The sequence below is a fragment of the Rattus norvegicus genome, chromosome 3 (genome assembly GCF_021556685.1).
Source record: "Rattus norvegicus strain SHRSP/BbbUtx chromosome 3, alternate assembly SHRSP_T2T, whole genome shotgun sequence".
In the NCBI taxonomy this organism is placed as follows: domain Eukaryota; kingdom Metazoa; phylum Chordata; class Mammalia; order Rodentia; family Muridae; genus Rattus; species Rattus norvegicus.
Window position 1 is genome coordinate 169,464,999 of NC_141536.1, and position 19,812 is coordinate 169,484,810.

The window sequence follows — 19,812 nt, forward strand, 5'->3', positions numbered from 1 at the left end:
GTCTTTTGGTCTTGATTTCTTTCCTCGTTTTCTTGAAGTACTTACTCAAATGATGGTTTTATATGGGACAAAGGCAGTACTTTTCTCCAGCTCCTGCCTTTGCCTGACACTTGGTTAGTAATAGAATTCTAGGTTCAATTTTTTCCCCTCAGAATTTAGGACCTACTCAAAGAACAGTGATGTGTCAAGGCCCAGAAGCTGCTAATAACTGAAGCTCCACCATCTGGAAAATGAGGGGATGTGTAGTTACATAAGCTCAAGTCCAGGGTAAGAATCTATGAGTCATTATAGGCTATTACATAAAAGTAAGAAAGTAAGCTGATAAGTGTTTATAATTCCTACTCAAGAACTCAGAAGTGTGCACAAATGCACATACACAGGTAAAAGGTCCTAAATCTATTCAAACCAGTGGTGAATACTTTTATCCCAGTACTTGGGGAAGTGGGAGAAGGTGGGTTCACAAAGCAAGTTTCAGGCCACCCAGGTTATGTAGTGAGACCCTGTTTCAAAATACATAAATAAAAAAATCTATTCAGATCAATTTTTGCTGTTTAGTTACTTGAGTTCCTTTTCTGTTTTGGGCTTTTTGTTTTTTCTAGATGTGGGGGTTGATTTTTTGAGACAGTATCCCTACATAGTTCTGGTTGGCCTAGAACTCACAACATAGAACAGGCTGGCCTGGATTCAGAAATATCTGCCTGCCTCTGCCTCAAGTGCTAGAGTTAAAGGTACCCACCAGCTATATTCTTTGTTTGAATAATTTGCAGATATTTTCTGCATTCTTTTTCTTTTTTTTTTTTTTTTTTTTGGTTCTTTTTTTCGGAGCTGGGGACCGAACCCAGGGCCTTGCGCTTCCTAGGTAAGCGCTCTACCACTGAGCTAAATCCCCAGCCCATTTTCTGCATTCTGTAAGTATTCTCTTCGTTGATTGTTTCCTTTGTTGCATATAGCTTAATTTGGTAAACATCTGTTTTGTTTGCTTTTGAGACAGAATCTCACTGTGTGTGTGTCATCCTGGCTGCCTTGGAAAGCGCTGTCTGTGTCATTGACTCCACCTCTCCCTGACTCTGCCGCATGAGTGGTGGGATCAGAGCGTGTGCCAGCACACTTGGCTCTTTTTTTGTGTGTGTGTGTTTGATCAGAAAAACATTGTCTATATTACTGTTGCCTAAAAGGGTTTCCACATGTGTTTTCTTTTTCTTTTTTCTTTTCTAAGACAGGGTTTCTCTGTAGCCCTGGCTGTTCTGGAACTCACTCTGTAAACCAGACTGATCTTGAGTTCAGATCCTCTGTGGCACCCCCACCCCACTCCCCAGTGCTGGGATTTAAGGTGTGCACCACCACCGCCTGTCGTGTTTTCTTATAGCAGCTGTGTATGCACATATTCTTTGCAGAAACATGTATAGAGACCAAAGGTTGGTGCTGGGATGTCTTCTTCATTTGTTCTCCACCTCATTTTTTTTGAGAATTAGTCTCTCTTTTTTGTTGTTTGTTTTGCATTTCTATTGGATTTTATGTATTTACATTTCAAATGTTATCTCCTCCCCCCCCCCCCCCGCCCATTCCTTTTCCCCTGCTTCTATGAAGATGTTCTCACTCCCACCCACCCACTCCCATCTCATGCCCTGGCATTCCCCTGGGGAGACAAGCCTTGACAGGACCAAAGGCTTCTCCTATTGATGCCAGACAATGCCATCCTCTGCTACATATGCAGCTGGAGCCGGGGGTCCTCCATGTTTACTCATTGGTTGGTTGGTTTAGTCTTTGGGAGCTCTTGGGGAGAGGGGACATCTGGTTGGTTGATATTGTTATTCTTTTTTTTTATTTTAAGATTCATTTATTATATATAAGTACACTGTAGCTGTCTTCAGACACACCAGAAGAGGGCATCAGATCTCATTACAGATAGTTGTGAGCCACCATGTGGTTGCTGGGAATTGAACTCAGGACCTCTGGAAGAGCAGTGCTCTTAACCGCTGAGCCATCTCTCCAGCCCAATATTGTTATTCCTGCTATGGGGTTACAAAAACCTCTTCAACTCCTGAGAAATTAGTCTCTTTTTGGAGTTGCTGTTTGGCTAGACTGGCTGCTGGGTGAGGTGCTAGGGTCCATCTCTGTTCACCTCCCAGTGCTGGGTTGTGTGCAGCTGAGATAATTTTTATATGGTTGCTGAAGATCTCAGGGCAGGTCCTCATGTTGTATAGCAATCACTTCACTCATTGAGCCATCATTTCCAAGCCTTCTAGTAGTTCCTATAATTATAGGTCTTATATTTAGGTTTCATTGATTTTGAGTTGATGGTTGTATATGATGTGAAAATGTGGGTTTAAGGATTTTGAAAATAGTGACTCTTGTATATATTAACATCCAGTTTTCCTAGCACAGTTGTTTTTTTTGTTTTTTTGTTTTTTTTTTTTTGAAGACCGCTAATCCTCTGGTATGTTTTTTTTTTTTTTTTTTTACAACTCCGGTGATTAAACTGCATTGACAGCTTTCTGGATTTAGAATCACAATGGAAACGTACTTCTGGATATATCTTTGAGGGTTTTTGCTGAAAGGTTTGATTTATAGAAGGGGTCTCACACTGAAAAGGAGAAAACTGGGCATCGGCATTTTTCTTCTGCTTCCTCACTACAGTGTGTGACCCACCGCCGTGCCTTCCTGGTCATAATTTGTATCCCTTGAAATAAACCAAAGTAAACTTTTCTTTTGTCAAAGCCAGTATGATGTATAGATTTATTTCTGTTCTCTATTTGTTCCTGGTTCTCTGTATTGACTTTTATATAAGCCAGTATGTTTCTATTTTGGTTGCCTTAGCTTTGTGGTTTTTCTTTTGCTTTGGTTGTTGGTTTTCGGACACAGTGTTTCTCTTTACAGACCAGGCTGGCCTCAAACTGAGGCTCCTCATGGACGTTGTGCATGGCCACCGTCATCTGACTTGTAGCTTGTCTTGTGGTTGGACAGTGGGAGACCTGTAGGTTTGGTCTTTCTGTTCGAGTTGCTTTGGCTATTCAGGGTCTTCTGTGATTCTGTGAATTTAGAATTGCATTTTTTCTATTTCTGTGATGACTGCTTTTGAGATTGGAATCTTTCCAATCGATGAGCCTGACGTTTTTCTGTGTTCGTGTGTGTATTCTCTTTAGTTTCTTCTGTGATGATGTTTTATCATTTTCATTACAGAGATCATGTACATTCTTGGTTTGATTTGTTCCTAGGTTTTGGGGGGTTTTTTTGGTTTTCTTCCGCCAACCCCCCAACCCCTTTTTTCTGGGAATTGAACCTAAGACTTTGTACTAGATTTTTTTTTAACTACCTTACCAAATTTGTTATTAATGTATAGGAGTGCCACTGATTTTTTTTTTTTAAGATTTATTTATTCATTTATTATATATAAGTACACTGTAGCTGTCTTCAGATACACCAGAAGAGGGCATCGGATCTCTTTACAGATGGTTGTGAGCCACCATGTGGTTGCTGGGAATTGAACTCAGGACCTCTGGAAGAGCAGTCAGGTGCTCTTAACCGCTGAGCCATCTCTCCAGCCCGCCACTGATTTTTTATTAATGTAGACTTTGTGTCTAATTTTAATTTTTCTATATATAAAATTATGAGTTAGCCAGTGGTGGCACATGCCTTTAATCCCAGCACTCAGGAGTCAGAGGCAGGCAGATCTGAGTTCCAGGTCAGTTTGGTCTACCAAGGAAATCCCGGGATACACAGAGAAATCCTGTCTTGAAAAACAACAGCAACAACAACAACAATAATAATAATAATTTAAAGATAAGATTATGTTGAAGCCAGCTAGATGGCTCAGTGAGCAAAGACATTTGCCACCAAGCCTGGTGGCCATTTTTACTCTGATTTTAGGGTCCACATGGAAAGTGGGGAGAGGACCAATTCTTGATTTAAATCTGCAAACAGGGACAACTTTCGTTTCTCCTTTTCTGTTTTATAAACTTTATTTCTTTCAACTGTCCAGTTACTCTGGATAACGGTGTTGAGTAGGAACGAGCCATACGTGGTTGTTGTGTAGTTTCAGTGGCTTGGTTGGTTGGTTTTGCAGCACTGGAGATTGAATATGTGCTAGGCTAATAATAGTCTACCATTAAGCTAAATCCACAGTCTCTTACATTTTTATTTATGTACATATCTCTGTGTAAATATGTGCTCTGTGTGTACAGGTGTCCTGAGAGGCCACCTCGAGTTAGGCAGCTGTGAGCCACCCAGTGTGAATGGTAGGAATTGTACATGGGTCCTCCAGAAGAGTAGTAAACATTCTTTAACTACTGAGCCATCTTCCTTTAAACTTTATTTATTTATTTAAGCCAGGTGGTGGCACATATCTTTAATCCCAACACTTAGGAGGCAGAGATAGGCAGGTGAATCTCTTGAGTTTGAGGCCAACCTGGTCTACAAAGGCAGTCTAGGGCTGCAAGGACTGCACAGAGAAACCCTGTTTCAAATAAACTTAGTGAATGAATGAATGAATGCATACATAAATGTTTGCTTTTTATTTGCTTGTGTTTGTGGGGGAGGTGCAGATGAAATGATTGATAATGACATTCTGCTATACTCTTAGATTGATGCCTTATCTAGTCATTATAGACAGAGTGAGTGCAGAGACCCACATTATGCAGTGAGAGAGTCTGGATTGGAGGTCTCCATTGGGTCCCTTCCTCAGAGATGAGGCAACTCTGAGGAAGAAAGGGAGGAAAGACTTGTAGGAGTCAGGGGCTGGAGGAAACCAAGAGAACATGGTGGACTGAATCAGCTAAGCAGACTCACGTGGGCTCACAGACTGAAATAGCAAGCACAGGGCCTGCGTGGGTCTGTGCCAGATTATTATAGCTGTTAGCATGGTTTCAGGGATTACAGTAGCCTCAATTTGGTGCCTCAGAAAAGATACTTTGAAGGTTTCAAATAAAAGATTCTATTAAAAGATAGATGAGGTTCAGAAAAGGCTCAGTAATTATTGGTACTGCTCTTGCAGAGAGGACCCAAGTTGGGTTCCCAGCGTCTATGTTGAGTGGCTAACAACCATGTGTAACTCTAGCTAAATAAGTGCTTAGTGAAAATAGAAATGCCCAAGTACCTTCTAAATGTGTGCTGTGGGTTTCAGGGTTTCTTTGGCAGCTGCTAAAGGGCTTCTGAAAACCTCATGAAATGTTTTCATCATGATTGATTCATTTTGTTCATGTTTTATTATTTCCAAGGAGTTTTTTGTGTGTGTGTTTTCTAAGATGGAATTTTTTGTTTGTTTGTTTGTTCATTTGTTTGTTTGTTTGTTTGTTTGGAGACGTGAGTGTAAGGTTGGTCTCTAACTCCAGATCCTTTTGCCTCAGCCTCTCACATAGCTGGGATTATAGGCATATACCACCACATCCAGCATAATGTCTTGCTTTTTGTCTTTAAACTTTAACATATCTTCAGTTCTCTGAACTCTGTTTAAATAGTTGCAACATTTCATATGTAGTATAGATACCAGCCTCCATGTATTTACTTGTGGGGCTGGGAAAGGGACACATACCACAGCACACTCGAGGAACTCGGGATAACTTTTAGGAGTTACTTCTTCTCTTCTACCATATAAGTTTTGGGAGTTGAGTTAACTTGTCAGACATGACAGCAGTGGCCTTATCATGTCTTGCAGGCCCAGTTTTTGTCATTTTTCTCCATATTTTGCTTTATCTTCTCTTGTAGACTAACCTAACATGGCTGACCAGAGGCAGCGCTCACTCTCTACTTCCGGGGAATCGTTATACCATGTTCTTGGACTGGACAAGAATGCAACCTCAGATGACATTAAAAAGTCCTATCGGTAAGCTGCTGTTAACCTGGAAGAACACAGACCCTCATGTAGCGTCTTGTATAATTTAACAAGAACCGTGGCATACATTTTTCTTGGCAGACTCTTTAACAGTTAAATTGTATCTTTACGTTCATAATTTAATCCTCAGACTTAAAACTGTTATACTGGCCATGCATGGTGACGAATGCCTTTAATCCTAGCATTTGGGATGCAGAGACAGAAGGATATCTGTGAGTGAGGCCAGCCTGGTCTAAGTAGTGAATTCTAGAACAGCCAGGACTGTGTAGAGAGACCCTTTCTCAAACAGCAAAACTGTTACACTGATGTTCTCTAGCAGCAAAAAGTAAACACACTTAAAAGATATTGCCAATTCTCTCCAGACCACAGGGTCAAAATTCAAACCCTGGGCATAGACAGAGCTTTTAAAGTGCTAAATGCTGTATTTTAATACAGTGATGGGGTCTTTTTTAGTCTAGTCATTGCTGTTTGACCGGACTTGAAGAATGTATCTCTTAGGTGTGATGTCATACAGTAATCCAGAAAGGGGGTGTGGCATTTTCACTTCAGATACTTCTGGGATCCTCTACTTGTGTTGTTCTAAATTATCAGTATTATACTTTTTTCTGCCATCACCTTATTTTCAAATGTACAGTTATCATGCTTGCCCGAACACCAGGTATTGGCAGGAGTGAGTGCTATAAGTTGTGCCCTACCCTTACTTAGTACCTCAGGACTCACCTCTGTGGGTGTTTCCTACTAGAAAGGATTATAATTCCTAAAGCAATTACAGAGACTGCTTTTGCTCTGATGAGCCAGGTCTTTGGGAAGTTGACAAGTGAGATGCTAATGGGTGAGTATCTCTTCCCCTGCACTCTGGTGGACGAATGAGAAATGTAAGACCAAGGTAGAGCCAGGAAATGATTTTGGTTACAGGAAGCTGGCCCTGAAATATCACCCTGACAAGAACCCTGATAACCCAGAGGCTGCAGACAAGTTTAAGGAGATTAACAACGCCCACGCAATCCTGACAGACGCCACGAAAAGAAACATTTATGACAAGTATGGCTCGCTGGGGCTCTATGTGGCTGAGCAATTTGGGGAGGAGAATGTCAACACCTACTTCGTACTCTCCAGCTGGTGGGCCAAGGTGAGCTGCCACATTGAAGGCACTGAAAGTTCTAGTTCATGGGGGACTAAGATGTTGAAAGACCTGTTCCTTCAATCCCTTGCCACGGTTTCTTGCCTGGGACTGTCTTCTCTGTGTTCTACAGCCATTACACTGACCTTTCATGGCAAGCACAGCACACAGCATACATGAAGCAGAACTGTTTGCATCAACATGACTGTCTCTGATGCATGGTACCAACTTATTAAAAAGATTGAGATAGAGGTGGGCAGGCTTTTTGTTAGCATGGGAAACTTAAAATCTGACTTTAGAAACTCTTGACATCATTATTTTATTTAATAGCCCTTCATGCTTCCCCCATCTGTCAGCCTTATACAAAGAGTAAATTGTCCTCTAGTTCTTAGGTATAGGTAGCCTGATTTTGTGATTTGGGGCTTTTACTGGTTAGTCCTCAGTCTCTGTAGTTTTAGAGAGAAGTCCATTAGAGATATTTGTAAGTGGAGACTAAAGGAGAGAACCACGCCATTTGATTTCGGCGTGGAAAGTCAGCTGCACTGGGAATGAGGCTTCAGAGAAAGAGAAAAGAAGCCCAAAGTACCATACTTTAGACTTCAAAGGAGGAAGCATACTTAGGCTCTGACCGATGTTTGAGTAAAAAAGAAATAGAAGAGAAACAGGAAAGTTACACTTTTCTGGTTCCAGAGAGGTAGCCAGACCCAGTAGAACCTCATGGCTGTGCTCAATCTCATCTTTACAAATTTCTTTTTGGAGTTGGTGGTTTAGCTCAGTGGTAGAGCGCTTGCCTAGCAAGCGCAAGGCCCTGGGTTTGGTCCCCAGCTCCAAAAAAAAAGAAAAGAAAAAAAAATACTTTTTATTACTTCTGGTTCTCCCGTTTTTCACCCTGCAAGTTGTCTCTTGTCTCCAGCTTTTTCCTGAAAGATACACTGTAGTTCTTGACCTGTCTTCTCCAGAGAGGGTCTTGTGGTGTGGCCTGTGGGCCCTTGAGGACACATAGTGCCAGTCAGTATTCTCTCTCCCAGGCGCTGTTCGTCGTCTGTGGCCTCCTCACCTGCTGCTACTGCTGCTGCTGTTTATGCTGTTGCTTTAACTGCTGCTGTGGGAAGTGCAAGCCCAAGGCACCTGAGGGTGAAGAGACAGAATTCTACGTATCCCCTGAAGACTTGGAGGCACAGCTGCAGTCTGATGAGAGGGGTGAGTGCCCAGCCCAGGGCCTTGTGAGTGTGTGGGGTGGAGCCAGCACTGGCCCTGAACAGTGTCAACTGTCTTGTCAAACAGGAGGGCACTGACACTGTGCCGAGAGTGTTTGTGGTGGCATCTGGGACTGTTGAGGTGTGAACGTGGACACTTGAGGTAAAGCAGGTGCAGGGAGCTGTTCCTGCCCATGAACTGGTAGCCGTAGATCTGAGGGACCAAAGGTGGGGTGGGAAGCAGGCAGGTGGGGAGGGCCGGGGGCTGGTGTTACCTGAGACCTCTGAGGAAAAGTGTGTTGGGTGGAGGTCAGCAAGTAGCCTCTCCCCGGAGTGTCTGTCCAGGTGGCCGAATGGTGTGATGCAAGGACCGTGTCGATGGGCACACAACACCGCTGCTGCCCTTGTGCGATGAGATTGTCTGCTTACTTTTCAGAGGCTACAGACACACCGATCGTCATACAGCCAGCATCCGCCACAGAGACCACCCAGCTGACAGCTGACTCCCACCCCAGCTATCACACCGACGGGTTCAACTAAATTCAGGAGAGGCTGTGATTAGAGGATGAATCAGCATCTGGCCACTGCAACCTTAGAATCATGAACTGTAGTCACTGAGATGGGAAGGCAGCCGTCAACCTGACCCGCTGTGGCTGGTCAGGGCCACTCCCACCTCCTCTTAAGTCCACCCATCTGTCAATCCTTGATACATGAAGTGCGTAGCATGCAGTATTTAAAGCAGTGTAGCTACGGTCTTCTTCTGTTTTATCCTTTTTTTAATAGCATGTATGGGTTATGTTCAATGTCTGTGTTGTGGACGTGCTGCAGCTGGGCTGAATTAACTGGATGGTAGTGCTTTTTCGGGTTTTCAGCCACTTGGGTCCAGTGAAGGTTCAGCTGTCTCCTTGTGCTTACAGGAGTCAGGTAAGCACCTGGAGCTACATCTCCTTGTTGGCCTCTGTGTCCTGTGATATGGTCTAGTCCGTGGCTCTGATCTCATCCTCAAGGCTGCAGACAGGGCTCTGATTTCACCTGCAAAGGAGGGAACTGGGCCCCATCTTCCAGGCACCACCAGCATCAGGCGTTTGCACGGTGTTCGTATTGGGAAGCTTTCATAGGGTCTCTGCAGCGTCTCACTCGGCCTCCTGACAGTTCTCCTGTTAGATCTGCTGTGGAGAGCGCAGGTATGCCCCTTCTGAGAGTGGGAGCACACTCTGTGTAAGGTCACTGTCTTGGGTCTCCTGGCCTTGTGGACTGAAATCCTATCATTGGAGGCATGTCTCTTGCTGTGGTGTGTGGGAAATCATTTGTCTCTGTTCTGCACCTTTCCAGGTCAAAAGCTGGATTGACGGGGCCACAGCCTCCTTCCCTCATTCCTGGGTCATCTTCCACATTCCTTCAAGCCAACCTTTTAATCTTTTTTGGACTTTTAAGAACCACAAATGGCAGCACCTGCCACTTAGTCATAGTCAGAAAGTCTCTGAGCCCAGTTGTGGGTGGTATGTAGCTCCAAGAGTTTGAGTACCCAGGACCCAGAACCTCCTCCCTGTGCTTACCAGTGCTCCATCCACCCTGCTCACCTTCGCTTCCACCTGTCATCATCAATGCCTCTGGCAGAGCTGGAGTGTTGGGTTCCTGGAGCAGGTGGCTGGGCCCTGGTGCTCCTGGCTCAGAAGGGTTGGCTTCTTGGGAAGCTGTGATAGCAGTCACTCACCCTAGGAGGCCAGCTCCAAGCCACAGAAGTCCTTTGTGAACCTCTCTCCAGTCAGTATTCCAGTCTTGGTTCCAGGGTACCATGGTGGGTGGAGTTGGAAAATGTGGTTACCAGGGATTTGGAGCTATCCTACCCTCTTACAGTTAGTTGGCTAGTTGCACCAGACTTCAATGCCAGGTTCCTCCAGAACCCTCCCGTTGGCTGCTGCTGCCCATCTGCATTTCCAGTACCGATGAAGAAGGAGAAGGCTCATGTGGTGGCTCAGTGGCCCAGACAAACCACCATGTGTTTCTGAAGCCCACCCCGTCCACCTCCTGGCCCCAGCTCATCAGGGCCTTCAGGGACCAGATCAGGTTGTCAGGAAGTTACAAGAAGAGGCAGCATTGTGAGGACAAACATGGCAGTGATTGAGGGAAACCATCTAGGTCCTGGGAGACACTGATGCCAGGGTTCCCAGTCGACCCTACACCAGAACTACATGAGCCAGAAGCTGGTTTCAAGGTCCTTCCATGGATTTGTTAGTTTTGTTCTTTAAAGGATTTTAGGGATAGTCACTAACATACTCAGTCAAAGATCCTTTGAATACATCAGGCCTTTGTCTGGGTGGAGGGGAAACATGCCTGTAGCCCCAGCACTAGTGCGGCTGAGGTAAGAGGACGTTGACTTGTAGACCAATCTGGACTTACACAGTAAGACCCTGACTCAACTAAAACAACCTAAATGAAGAATGAGAAATCTATTGCTTGGCCCATATTTGGAACAAAGGAAGAAGAGAAGTCACTGGCAATCTGGGGTGCTGGTCCCAGTACACTAGTCTTGGTGCCCTTCTCCCACGATGACCAGAAACCAGGTCCAGAGTTGTAGATGATAAGTTACGATCTGTAGCATATCCCTCCTGCATGTAGCTCTGTGGCCCTTTTCCTCACATCTTAGCCGGGTCCTGAGCTGGGACTTGTGCTGCTGTTAGGGTGAGAGCACACAAGTTTTGAACAAGTGTCTTGTGGAATTCGTAAAGCTAAATAAATCATGTTAAACTTGAAACCCTCCATATGTACAACAGTTTCACGGTGATGATAGTGATTGTCACGGCCAGTGGATTTTCTGACCTGTCCCCGTGCAGACTCTGTTGCAGGGTTTTACCATGTTCACCTAAGGCCCCCTTGATTTCATTTGCCCTAAGCTAAGAACTGGTGAGTCTCAGATTGGCCTGACTATTCCTGTCCAAATATAAATATTAAATATATATAGACACACACACTCCCCTAACTTTTATACTAGTCGGCAATGTAGATGGCACTGTAGTGTGTTGGCAAGGGAGTGCTGGAGTCTGCATGGAAGTTCATCCTGTGCAGTGGATACCCCTTCAGGACCAGAGAAAGTAGTTAGGAGGGACCCTGGAGGCCCATCTACCAAGGCTGCTGCAGTGTAGACTTTTGTTTGTGCCCAATGATGTCTTTTCTTGTCTTCCTTTTGACTGTATTTTAAAATCACTTTAGATAATTCTGTGCAATGTTTATGACCTTTCCTGCCCTTCTAATGTTTGGTTAACACAGCCAGCACCCAATGGGGAAAAGCCAGGATAAGTGGTAGTGGCAAATGTCTTTAATCCAAGCACTTGGGAGGCAGAGGCAGGCAGCTCTCTGTGAGCCTGGTCTACAGAACTAGTTCCATGACAGCCAGGACTACACACAAAGAAGGATACCAGTGCTTACTGTGGTTAGATTAGCTGCTGGATTTGTTCCTGAGTCCTAAAGCCAGTCTCTTCTCGGATGTCAAGATTTAATATCTATCCTACCCATTGTCCTGCTGACCCATGGCTTTTATTACAGATGAACCTTGTGCAACAGAGCTGCCAGTGTTGGAGCTGGCAGTCTCCAGCGATAGTGACTTAATCATTCAAGCTCTCCCTGGAGGGTGTAGGTGCTGTGGTACAGAGAGCTGGTAGGCCATGAGCATCCTCCTCTGGCCTTCAGTACACCTTTTATTGAGGGACAGCTGTGAACAGTGTAAACCGTGACTGATCTTACTCTTTTTCCAGTGTTTGAGCTGTGAACCCATGTGTCCCAGCACTGGCCTGTTCCTTTTTATTTTGGTTGAATTATCCTCCTATGGAAGTGGCAAAATCTACATCTTTACTGTCCTCACAAGCTCAGTGTGTGTTGTCACATGCTGTGAGTGTGGGCTGTGGTGTGTGTCAGTGTGTGTACATATGTGTATATGTATATATCACACAGCAGGCCTGTCATGCCTCTGTTTGGTGGTAAAGCAACAAGTACAATAAAAGTCAGCTCCAAAACAGCCTGTGGTTTCTTGAAGTGTTGGGCAGGGGTAGGGTCTCCCAGCAAAACACAAAAGGAAACCCTGAGTTTATTGTGTACACAGATACATAGACCTGAATGCATAACCCCTGGCCAGCATGGGCTTCAGATATGTATGTGGCTAGAAGGATGACCATCTACCAAATAGATCCCTGGAAACCATGCAAGGATCACCTGAACTTCAAGGATGTGAGGGTCTAGGACATGACTAGAAACTCTTCTCTTGAAAACTTGGACCAGTTTTATAAGTACCAGATTAAAAAAACCAGTCATCTAGATGCATGTAAAGGATAGCCTGGTTAGGATCTCTGCCACCAAGGAAGGACCTGGATCAAGTGCCCCCATAGGATGTGCTTTTGGTATGATTTCTAGGAAAGTGTCTCAATACTAAGTTGGGGAAAGAAATTTTCACTTACAGAGAGATAAGAGCTAAATGCAAGTGCATGTAAAGCCTGTGCTGATTTTACCCACTGCTAAAGTCTTGTGCACAGCAGGGTACAAAGCTGCTGTCAGTTCAGGTTGAAAACTATGGTGGTTCCGCATGGTGACCTGTCTAAATGTTGACCTAAAATAAAGATAGCTGTTGTATAATAAATGTTTTCACTGCAGACCAGATAAGTGTCTTATTAGTGATTTCCCACCAAATACTGTTTGTGAATTTGGCACTGAAATAGCACCTGATGTTGGCCCCTGCTGGGTCCCTTTTGGACTGACCCTCATTTCCTGGTTGAGCTGTAAGCGCCCCTCTCAGTTCTGATACCTCATTTCTGAATCTCATGACTAGAATGATGGAAAGCACCCGTTAGCCCCTTGCACCTTTAATCCCTGCTAAGGCAAGTGGACTTTTGTGACTTGTAGGCCAGCCCGGTCTGCTGGTCTACATAGCAAGTTCCAGGACAGCCAAGTTTACATAGACCTTGGCAGAGGCGGGACATGGACAGACCTGTTAAGCAGTCTAAGGCAAGGGCAGTCAGGGGTTTCTGGAGTCCTCATGGTGCGTCTGGCCCCCTAGTGGTTGAATTCTTGCCTCACAGCTCTGGCTTTTTATTCCAGAGCAGGTAATACTATATACCCGTGCCCTCCAGTCTTTTTTTTTTTTTTTTTTTTTCGAAATTAAAGTGTAATTCATGCTGCATGTATACCCTAATCCATTTGTGTGCCTGTAACAAAATTCTCAACCCCTGTATTTATAAATAGAATTTCACTTCTCACTGTTCTGGATGACAAAAGGACAGGCTGAAGGCTGCTCTAGGTCAGTGTCTAGATGGAGCTACTCGTTGCTTTCAGGATGACACCTTAAATCTGCTTCCTCCTGAGTGAACAAAACCTTTATCCTTACACGGTAGAAGAGGCAGAAGGTGAAGATTTCCCCTTAAGCCATTTTTTTCTTTTTTTTATTAACTTGAGTATTTCTTATTTACATTTCGATTGTTGTTCCCTTTCCCGGTTTCCGGGCCAACATCCCCCTAACCCCTCCCTCTCCCCTTCTATATGAGTGTTCCCCTCCCCATGCCCTCCAGTCTTTTTTTTTTTTTTTTCTTTTTTTTTTCCCGGAGCTGGGGACCGAACCCAGGGCCTTGCACTTGCTAGGCAAGCGCTCTACCACTGAGCTAAATCCCCAACCCCGCCCTCCAGTCTTAATGGCCAAACCAAACCACTGGATTATGACTACTAGTTCTGCTATTTCTTCATCTACCTGGCTTGACACATCTCTAGCTCCTACTCGTAGCTTCTAGAAGCTTCCCTTCTGTTCCTCATACATACATGCTCAAACTTTCGTAGTGAGTATTTGGGCTGGCCCCGTTTCCAGTGCAGTGTGAACAAGATCTGGGGCAGCATATGTTGGGGGCTACATAAAACTGGTTCTGGCATATGTGTCACTTGTTGATTCTGAGAGTGAGACCATGACCATGTAACAGGCTTCTGTTCTGAATTAGAAGCTTGAGAGAAATGTGTAGTGTAGAGGACATCTAGATAGCTCAGCTCTTAGACAGGGATAGACCCTATTGGTCCTGACTAGGTAGCTTTATCTCTACCTTTTGTCCTGACCATTTATATTTCTGAGAGATGTGGTCTATATAGTCTTCCTGGGTGTGTAGTTATGACTGGTATAAGAACAGCTCCTAGCTGTTATTGGCCCAGTTCATCTATGCTCCAGCATTTCTTGGTAGGATCCATCCTGCTGTGTCTTAACCATGTGGCCCTTCAGATGTCATGGTCTTCAGAGGAATTTGTGAGTTACTGTGTACATACTCATGCATGCACACCTGGTGGCAGAGTAAGCAGGTATAGCATAGGATAGTCAATTCAAATTCTCGTGTTTGGTGTCTGTGTTTCCCTCACTACTGTGATGAGGACTCAGTCCTGGGCTACTAAAAAATCCTTGTGTCCCTAGGGTGCCATTTTTTAAGACATTAGGGCTAGAACATGGTACCTGGTTACAGCAGTACCAACCTGAGACTGAGCCCCCAAACACTAGGCTGGAGAGATTGCTCAGTGGTTAAGAGCTTCCAGAGGTCCTGAGTTCAAATCCCAGCAACCACATGGTGGCTTACAACCATCTGTAATGAGATCTGATGCCCTTTTCTGGTGTGTCTGAAGACAGCTACAGTGTACTTATGAGTAAATCTTTAGAGTGAAAGAAGAAACCTTGACCATGAAGTCCCTCAAATCTGACCAGGTCCCTCCTTGTCTGATGGATAGAACATTTGTGTCCTTGATCATTCTTTTTCTTTCTTCCGCCCTTCCTTGCTGCCTCATTCTGTACCCCTGGCTGGCCTGGAACTTGCTCTGTATACCACGCTGACCTCCAACTCAAATATCTGCCTGCCTCTACCTCTTGAATGCTGGGATTAAAGGTGTGCACAACCACTACCTAGCTTGTCTTTTACTTTGTATGTGTATGCATGTTTTGCTTGTATGCATATGTATACTGCATAACTACAGTGCCTGTGGAGGCTGGAGGAGATGGTTCTGAGACTGAAGTTAAAAAATGGTTGTGAACTACTGGATAGATGCTGTAATCAAACCCTGGTCTCTGGAAAAGCAGCCAGTGCCTTAACTGATGATCCGTTTCTTCATCCTCTTATGCTTCATCTTAACATGGGGCTAGACATTTATTTTCCTCCCTCCCCTGACTTTTGTTAGGGGAGTACTAGAAATTGAACTTAGAGCCTCATACATCCTAGGCAGGAACTTAGCCATCGAGCTATATTTCCAGTCCAAGAAAACTCTTGAAAGCCTATTTAGTTGAAGCCAGTGTGTGCTTGTTTTTTTGTTTTTTTTTTTTTTGTTTGTTTGTTTGTTTTTGAGACAAGGCCTTGCTGTATAGTCCTGTGAAACTAATCCTTGTTTTGAAAAAGCTGTACATGGTGTATACCTTTAATTCTAGCATTCAAAGGAGAGAGGCAGGAAGACTGCTGCTAGTTTGAGCATTCAGTCTGGGTTACATAACATGTTCCAGGCCAGCCAAGGCTATATAACAACCCTCTTTCAAAAGATATACATGAACTAGAGAGATACTCAATGGTTAATGGGATTTGTTGCTCTCCCAGAGGACTGGATTTCAGCTCCCAGCACCCACATCAGGCAGCTCACAACTGTAATTACAGCTCTAGGAGATCTAACACTTCTGGCCTCTGCAGGCACCTGCGTTCGTGTCCATATTATACCCACATGTAGATACATAGACACATGATTAAAAACAATAAAAATAAGATTTGAGGTTTCAAAAAAAAACCAAACATTGTGGGGATGACAAACAGCCTAAGAGTACTAAGAATATAAAGCACCTTAGAACTTCCCCTTCAGACTGAAAACTAAGCAATTTGGTTCAAATCTCCCATAAAGGAATAAAATGAGGTAGTGAAGCCCAGTTTGTGTTCTCCCTGAGGTGGTCCCTAGTATGTCTAATCATTTGTCCTCCTCTTGGCGCCTTGTTTGCTAGTGTTGGCTCCATAAAAACACAGAAATATAAATTATAAGAATGTGTTCATTTTAATCCCAGGTGTGGTGTATGAGACTGCTTCAGATTGTTCCCAGCAGCTGACTGATTTGCCTCGGGCTCTGGCAGAAGCATGCTTTTAGCCTGTGGCAAGTAACTTCTACCACTGTGTGGTGTTTGGAATTCTGGGGACTTTTCAGAGAGCCTATAAATGCTAGTGCCTGGAGAGGTGGAAGGCTTTTGGTTGTTGTTGGTTGGGGTTTATTAAAGTAGTCATGCACAAAAGAGCAAGAAGAAATTAGATATCTTGATGGCGAAGTGTTCATAGGTTACAATTTTTTTTCGTTACGAGCATTTTCATAGATATTGCTATGCTGTACTAAATCACTTGCAGTCTTTTCCATTCAGCTGTGATGGCTCACAAATCTGTCTGATTAGATATACCTAGGCCAGGCTTATCCATTTCCTCTTCTGCCCAGAGAACATAAGATTTAATAACAGCTGGCCCTTAAGCCAGGTATACTTGTGCAGATCTTTAATTCTAGTGGTTAGGAAGTGGAGACAATCAGGTCTTTGTGAATTTGAGCCGGGCAGGTTTATGCAGTGAGACCCTGTATCAATACAAACAAACATTCGGGGTGATGGTGGTATACCCCTTTATCCCAGCACTTGGGGTACAGAGGAGTTCGAGGCCTGCCTGGTGTACAGAACTAGTTCCAGGACAGCCAAGAGTACACAAAGAAAGACCTATCTTATAAAACAAAAACAAAGAAATTTGACCAGGAGAACGTTACATGTTTCTGATACGAAGTTTCCCTTGGGGTGGGATCTCAAGGAGTGAGTTCTGAGACCTTCTTTTGACTATTGGCACCCACGTGTTCTGTCAAGTAGTTACTTCCCTTGCCTTCTCCCTGTACTGGTCCTTAACAACTCTGCTGCCAGGTGTTTTTCCTGATTTAGTCTTATATATTTTCTTAGGTAGAATCCATGTTTATTGTTTAAGAGTTTAAAATATGTAACGCTAAACCCGAATGAGGAACTTTTAGGATGGTGAGTAGGGAGATCATTTCTAGGCACTGTGCTCACACCCAGACCACCACTGTACTGGGAAGGAAAATCTACACAACTGGGAAGGGACCGTTGGGGCCATTCCCAGCACAGACTCAGGAAAGTCTCTCACAGATGGACAACTCAGGTAATTGATCTGGGAACTTGGGCCTGGTCTCTGTAGCTTGTCTTGCTACTTTGTGGGTTCTTCTTTCTTCTACCCTTGACTCTTTTTTTCTTCCATCCTTTCAACCCCTTAACAGTAGAGAAAAAAAGAGAAAAAAAGAATAAGGAGAGAGATTTCTGAATAAAGTCAGGGCTCAAAGGGGGGCAGTGTTATTCAGACTATGTCCTGCTGATTGGGGATGTTGAGTTCTTTTGGGCAAGTTTGATCTTCATCATCAAGATAACTAATTTCTTCTTGCTGTTTCTGTGTGTATGACTACCTAACGAACCCCAATCAACAACCAACCAACAACCCTCCATCTCTCCAGGTCCTAGCATTTATACGTCCTCTGAAAAGTCCCTAGAATTCCAAATGTCACACGATGGCAGAAGCTATATCTGCAGCTGGCAAAAACATACCTCTGCTATAAACACAAGGCAAATCATAGTCAACTGCTGTGGACAGTCTGATCTAGCCCCATGTCCCACGCCAGGGATGAAAATGAAAACATTCTTATACTATTTCTGTGTTTCTTAAGCCAAAATTCCAGAATTGACACTGCATTTCTTTCCTTCTGTTTTAGGCCATTAACTGCCTGGTGTAGCAGGAAATTATAAACAGAGACCTTTACAATGAAATAAGCACTTTTCTGGTCAGTGGCCAAGGGTTTCACGATCTCCTGCTCAATTCTAATCTTTTATCAGTTTTGATGGTATCTACAACTTTTTATTTCCTGTGGAAATATAAACAGATATGTGTTCCCTGTGCAAAATTTCTGTGGGCTCCCATTCTGATGTTGACACACCCTTTAAGTATGTAGGCTGATTTAATTCCACATTTTTTCTATAACTCAGTGCCTCTCTGTTGCTCTTGTTCCTTTCTTATTAATAATCAGAAAATTTAAAGTTAGCAGAGCACTATCTAGTCCATCCACGTGGGTCTTTATTCTTCCTTTTTTTTTTAAAAAAAAAAGATTTATTTATTTATTTATTTCAAGTATGTGGGTACACTGTCACTGTCTTCAGACACACCACAAGAGGAGATCAGATACCATTACAGATGGTTGTGAGCCACCATGTGGTTGCTGGGAATTGAACTCAGGACCTCTGGAAGAGCAGTCAGTGCTCTTAACTGCTGAGCCATCTCTCCAGCCCCTTCCTTTTTTTTTTTAATAAGCATTTTAGAGGTGTGATTAGATCTTCCTATCACCGATTATCCTGTAGGATTGTATGCCCTACTTGTAATATTGCTATACATTATAAAACACAAGGAATTGGCTCACCTTACTGGAGACATATGCTGGGGCATCGTCAGTCTTAATTTTTACAGGTATCCCCCTAACAGCTATTACTTCCACTAAATGTGTAATTATAGAATTAGCCTTCTCAGAACTCAAAGTAGTTGCCCATTGAAATCCCTAATATGTATCAATGGTATGGTGTACAAACTTTAGTTTTCCAAATTTTTCAAAATTAAATGCATCCATTTGGGCTGGAGAGATGGCTCAGTGGTTAAGAGCACTGACTGCTCTTCCAGAGGTCCTGAGTTCAATTCCCAGCAACCACATGGTGGCTCACAACCATCTGTAATGGGATCCGATGCCCTCTTCTGGTGTGTCTGAAGACAGCTACAGTGTACTCATATACAAAATAAATAAATAAATCTTTAAATGCATCCATTTGCCTTGGGGTGGGGGTAGGGGTACCCCTAAGGTTACTTCCAGTGGTCAAAGGAATTTGGTTATAAAAGAACAAGTAGGGGCCCAACCTCCACGTTGCCATTGCCGTTCTGCATCACCACCACCGCCATGGGGTCCTTTCCTCGCACTCTGGGAGCGCAGGCTCCAAGTGGGAAGGTGACAAGATGTTCTCCCTCAAGAAGTAGCCGTGTGGAGCTGGGAGTGCGATACCTGCGCCCGTCTGCTGGGTCCAGGTGATGAATGCCTGTCTCAGATGTCAAGCTGAAAACAAACAAGAGGACAGTGTTGTGGTCTGCGGAGAATGTAACCATTCCCTCCACAACTGCTGTGTGTCTCTGTGGGTGAAACAGAGCAATCGCTGCCCTCTGCCAACAGGACTGGGTGGTCCAAAGAATCAGGAAATGAGAGGTGGTAGAGGCTCTCCTGGTGTGGTTGGTGACCCTGGACAACTTTGCCATCGAGTTACTGGACAAAGACTACTCACTCCAGGGATTCATCCTTCAGATAGAGAGATGGTGTGGGGCCTTTGAGACTCACCCAAGGCATGGTTTATAATTTTGTCTGTTTAATTTTGGGAAATTGTCTGCAATTAAGAAGATTATTTATGGACTGGAGAGATGGCTCAGCGGTTAAGAGCACTGACTGCTCTTCCAGAAGCCCTGAGTTCTATTCCCAGCAACCACATGGTGGCTCACAACCATCTGTAATGGGATCCGATGCCCTCTTCTGGTGTGTCTGAAGACAGCGACAGTGTATTTATACATGAAATAAATAAATCTTTA

General features: G+C 44.0%; 1 protein-coding gene across 12 annotated transcripts in view; it reads left to right on the forward strand.

The window, feature by feature from the left end:
• Dnajc5 (DnaJ heat shock protein family (Hsp40) member C5) overlaps window positions 1-12,787 on the forward strand; it is a 34,445-nt gene extending 21,658 nt beyond the window's left edge. For 3 of the 12 annotated variants that reach the window (NM_001431435.1, NM_001431433.1, NM_024161.4), the window contains 4 exon segments: window positions 5,701-5,818; window positions 6,743-6,956; window positions 7,976-8,147; window positions 8,580-12,787. In NM_001431435.1, coding sequence (NP_001418364.1) covers window positions 5,712-5,818; window positions 6,743-6,956; window positions 7,976-8,147; window positions 8,580-8,683 — 597 coding nt within the window. In that variant the 5' untranslated portion in view covers window positions 5,701-5,711 and the 3' untranslated portion in view covers window positions 8,684-12,787. 12 annotated transcript variants of the gene reach the window in all.
• The last annotated feature ends 7,025 nt before the right edge of the window (window positions 12,788-19,812 follow it).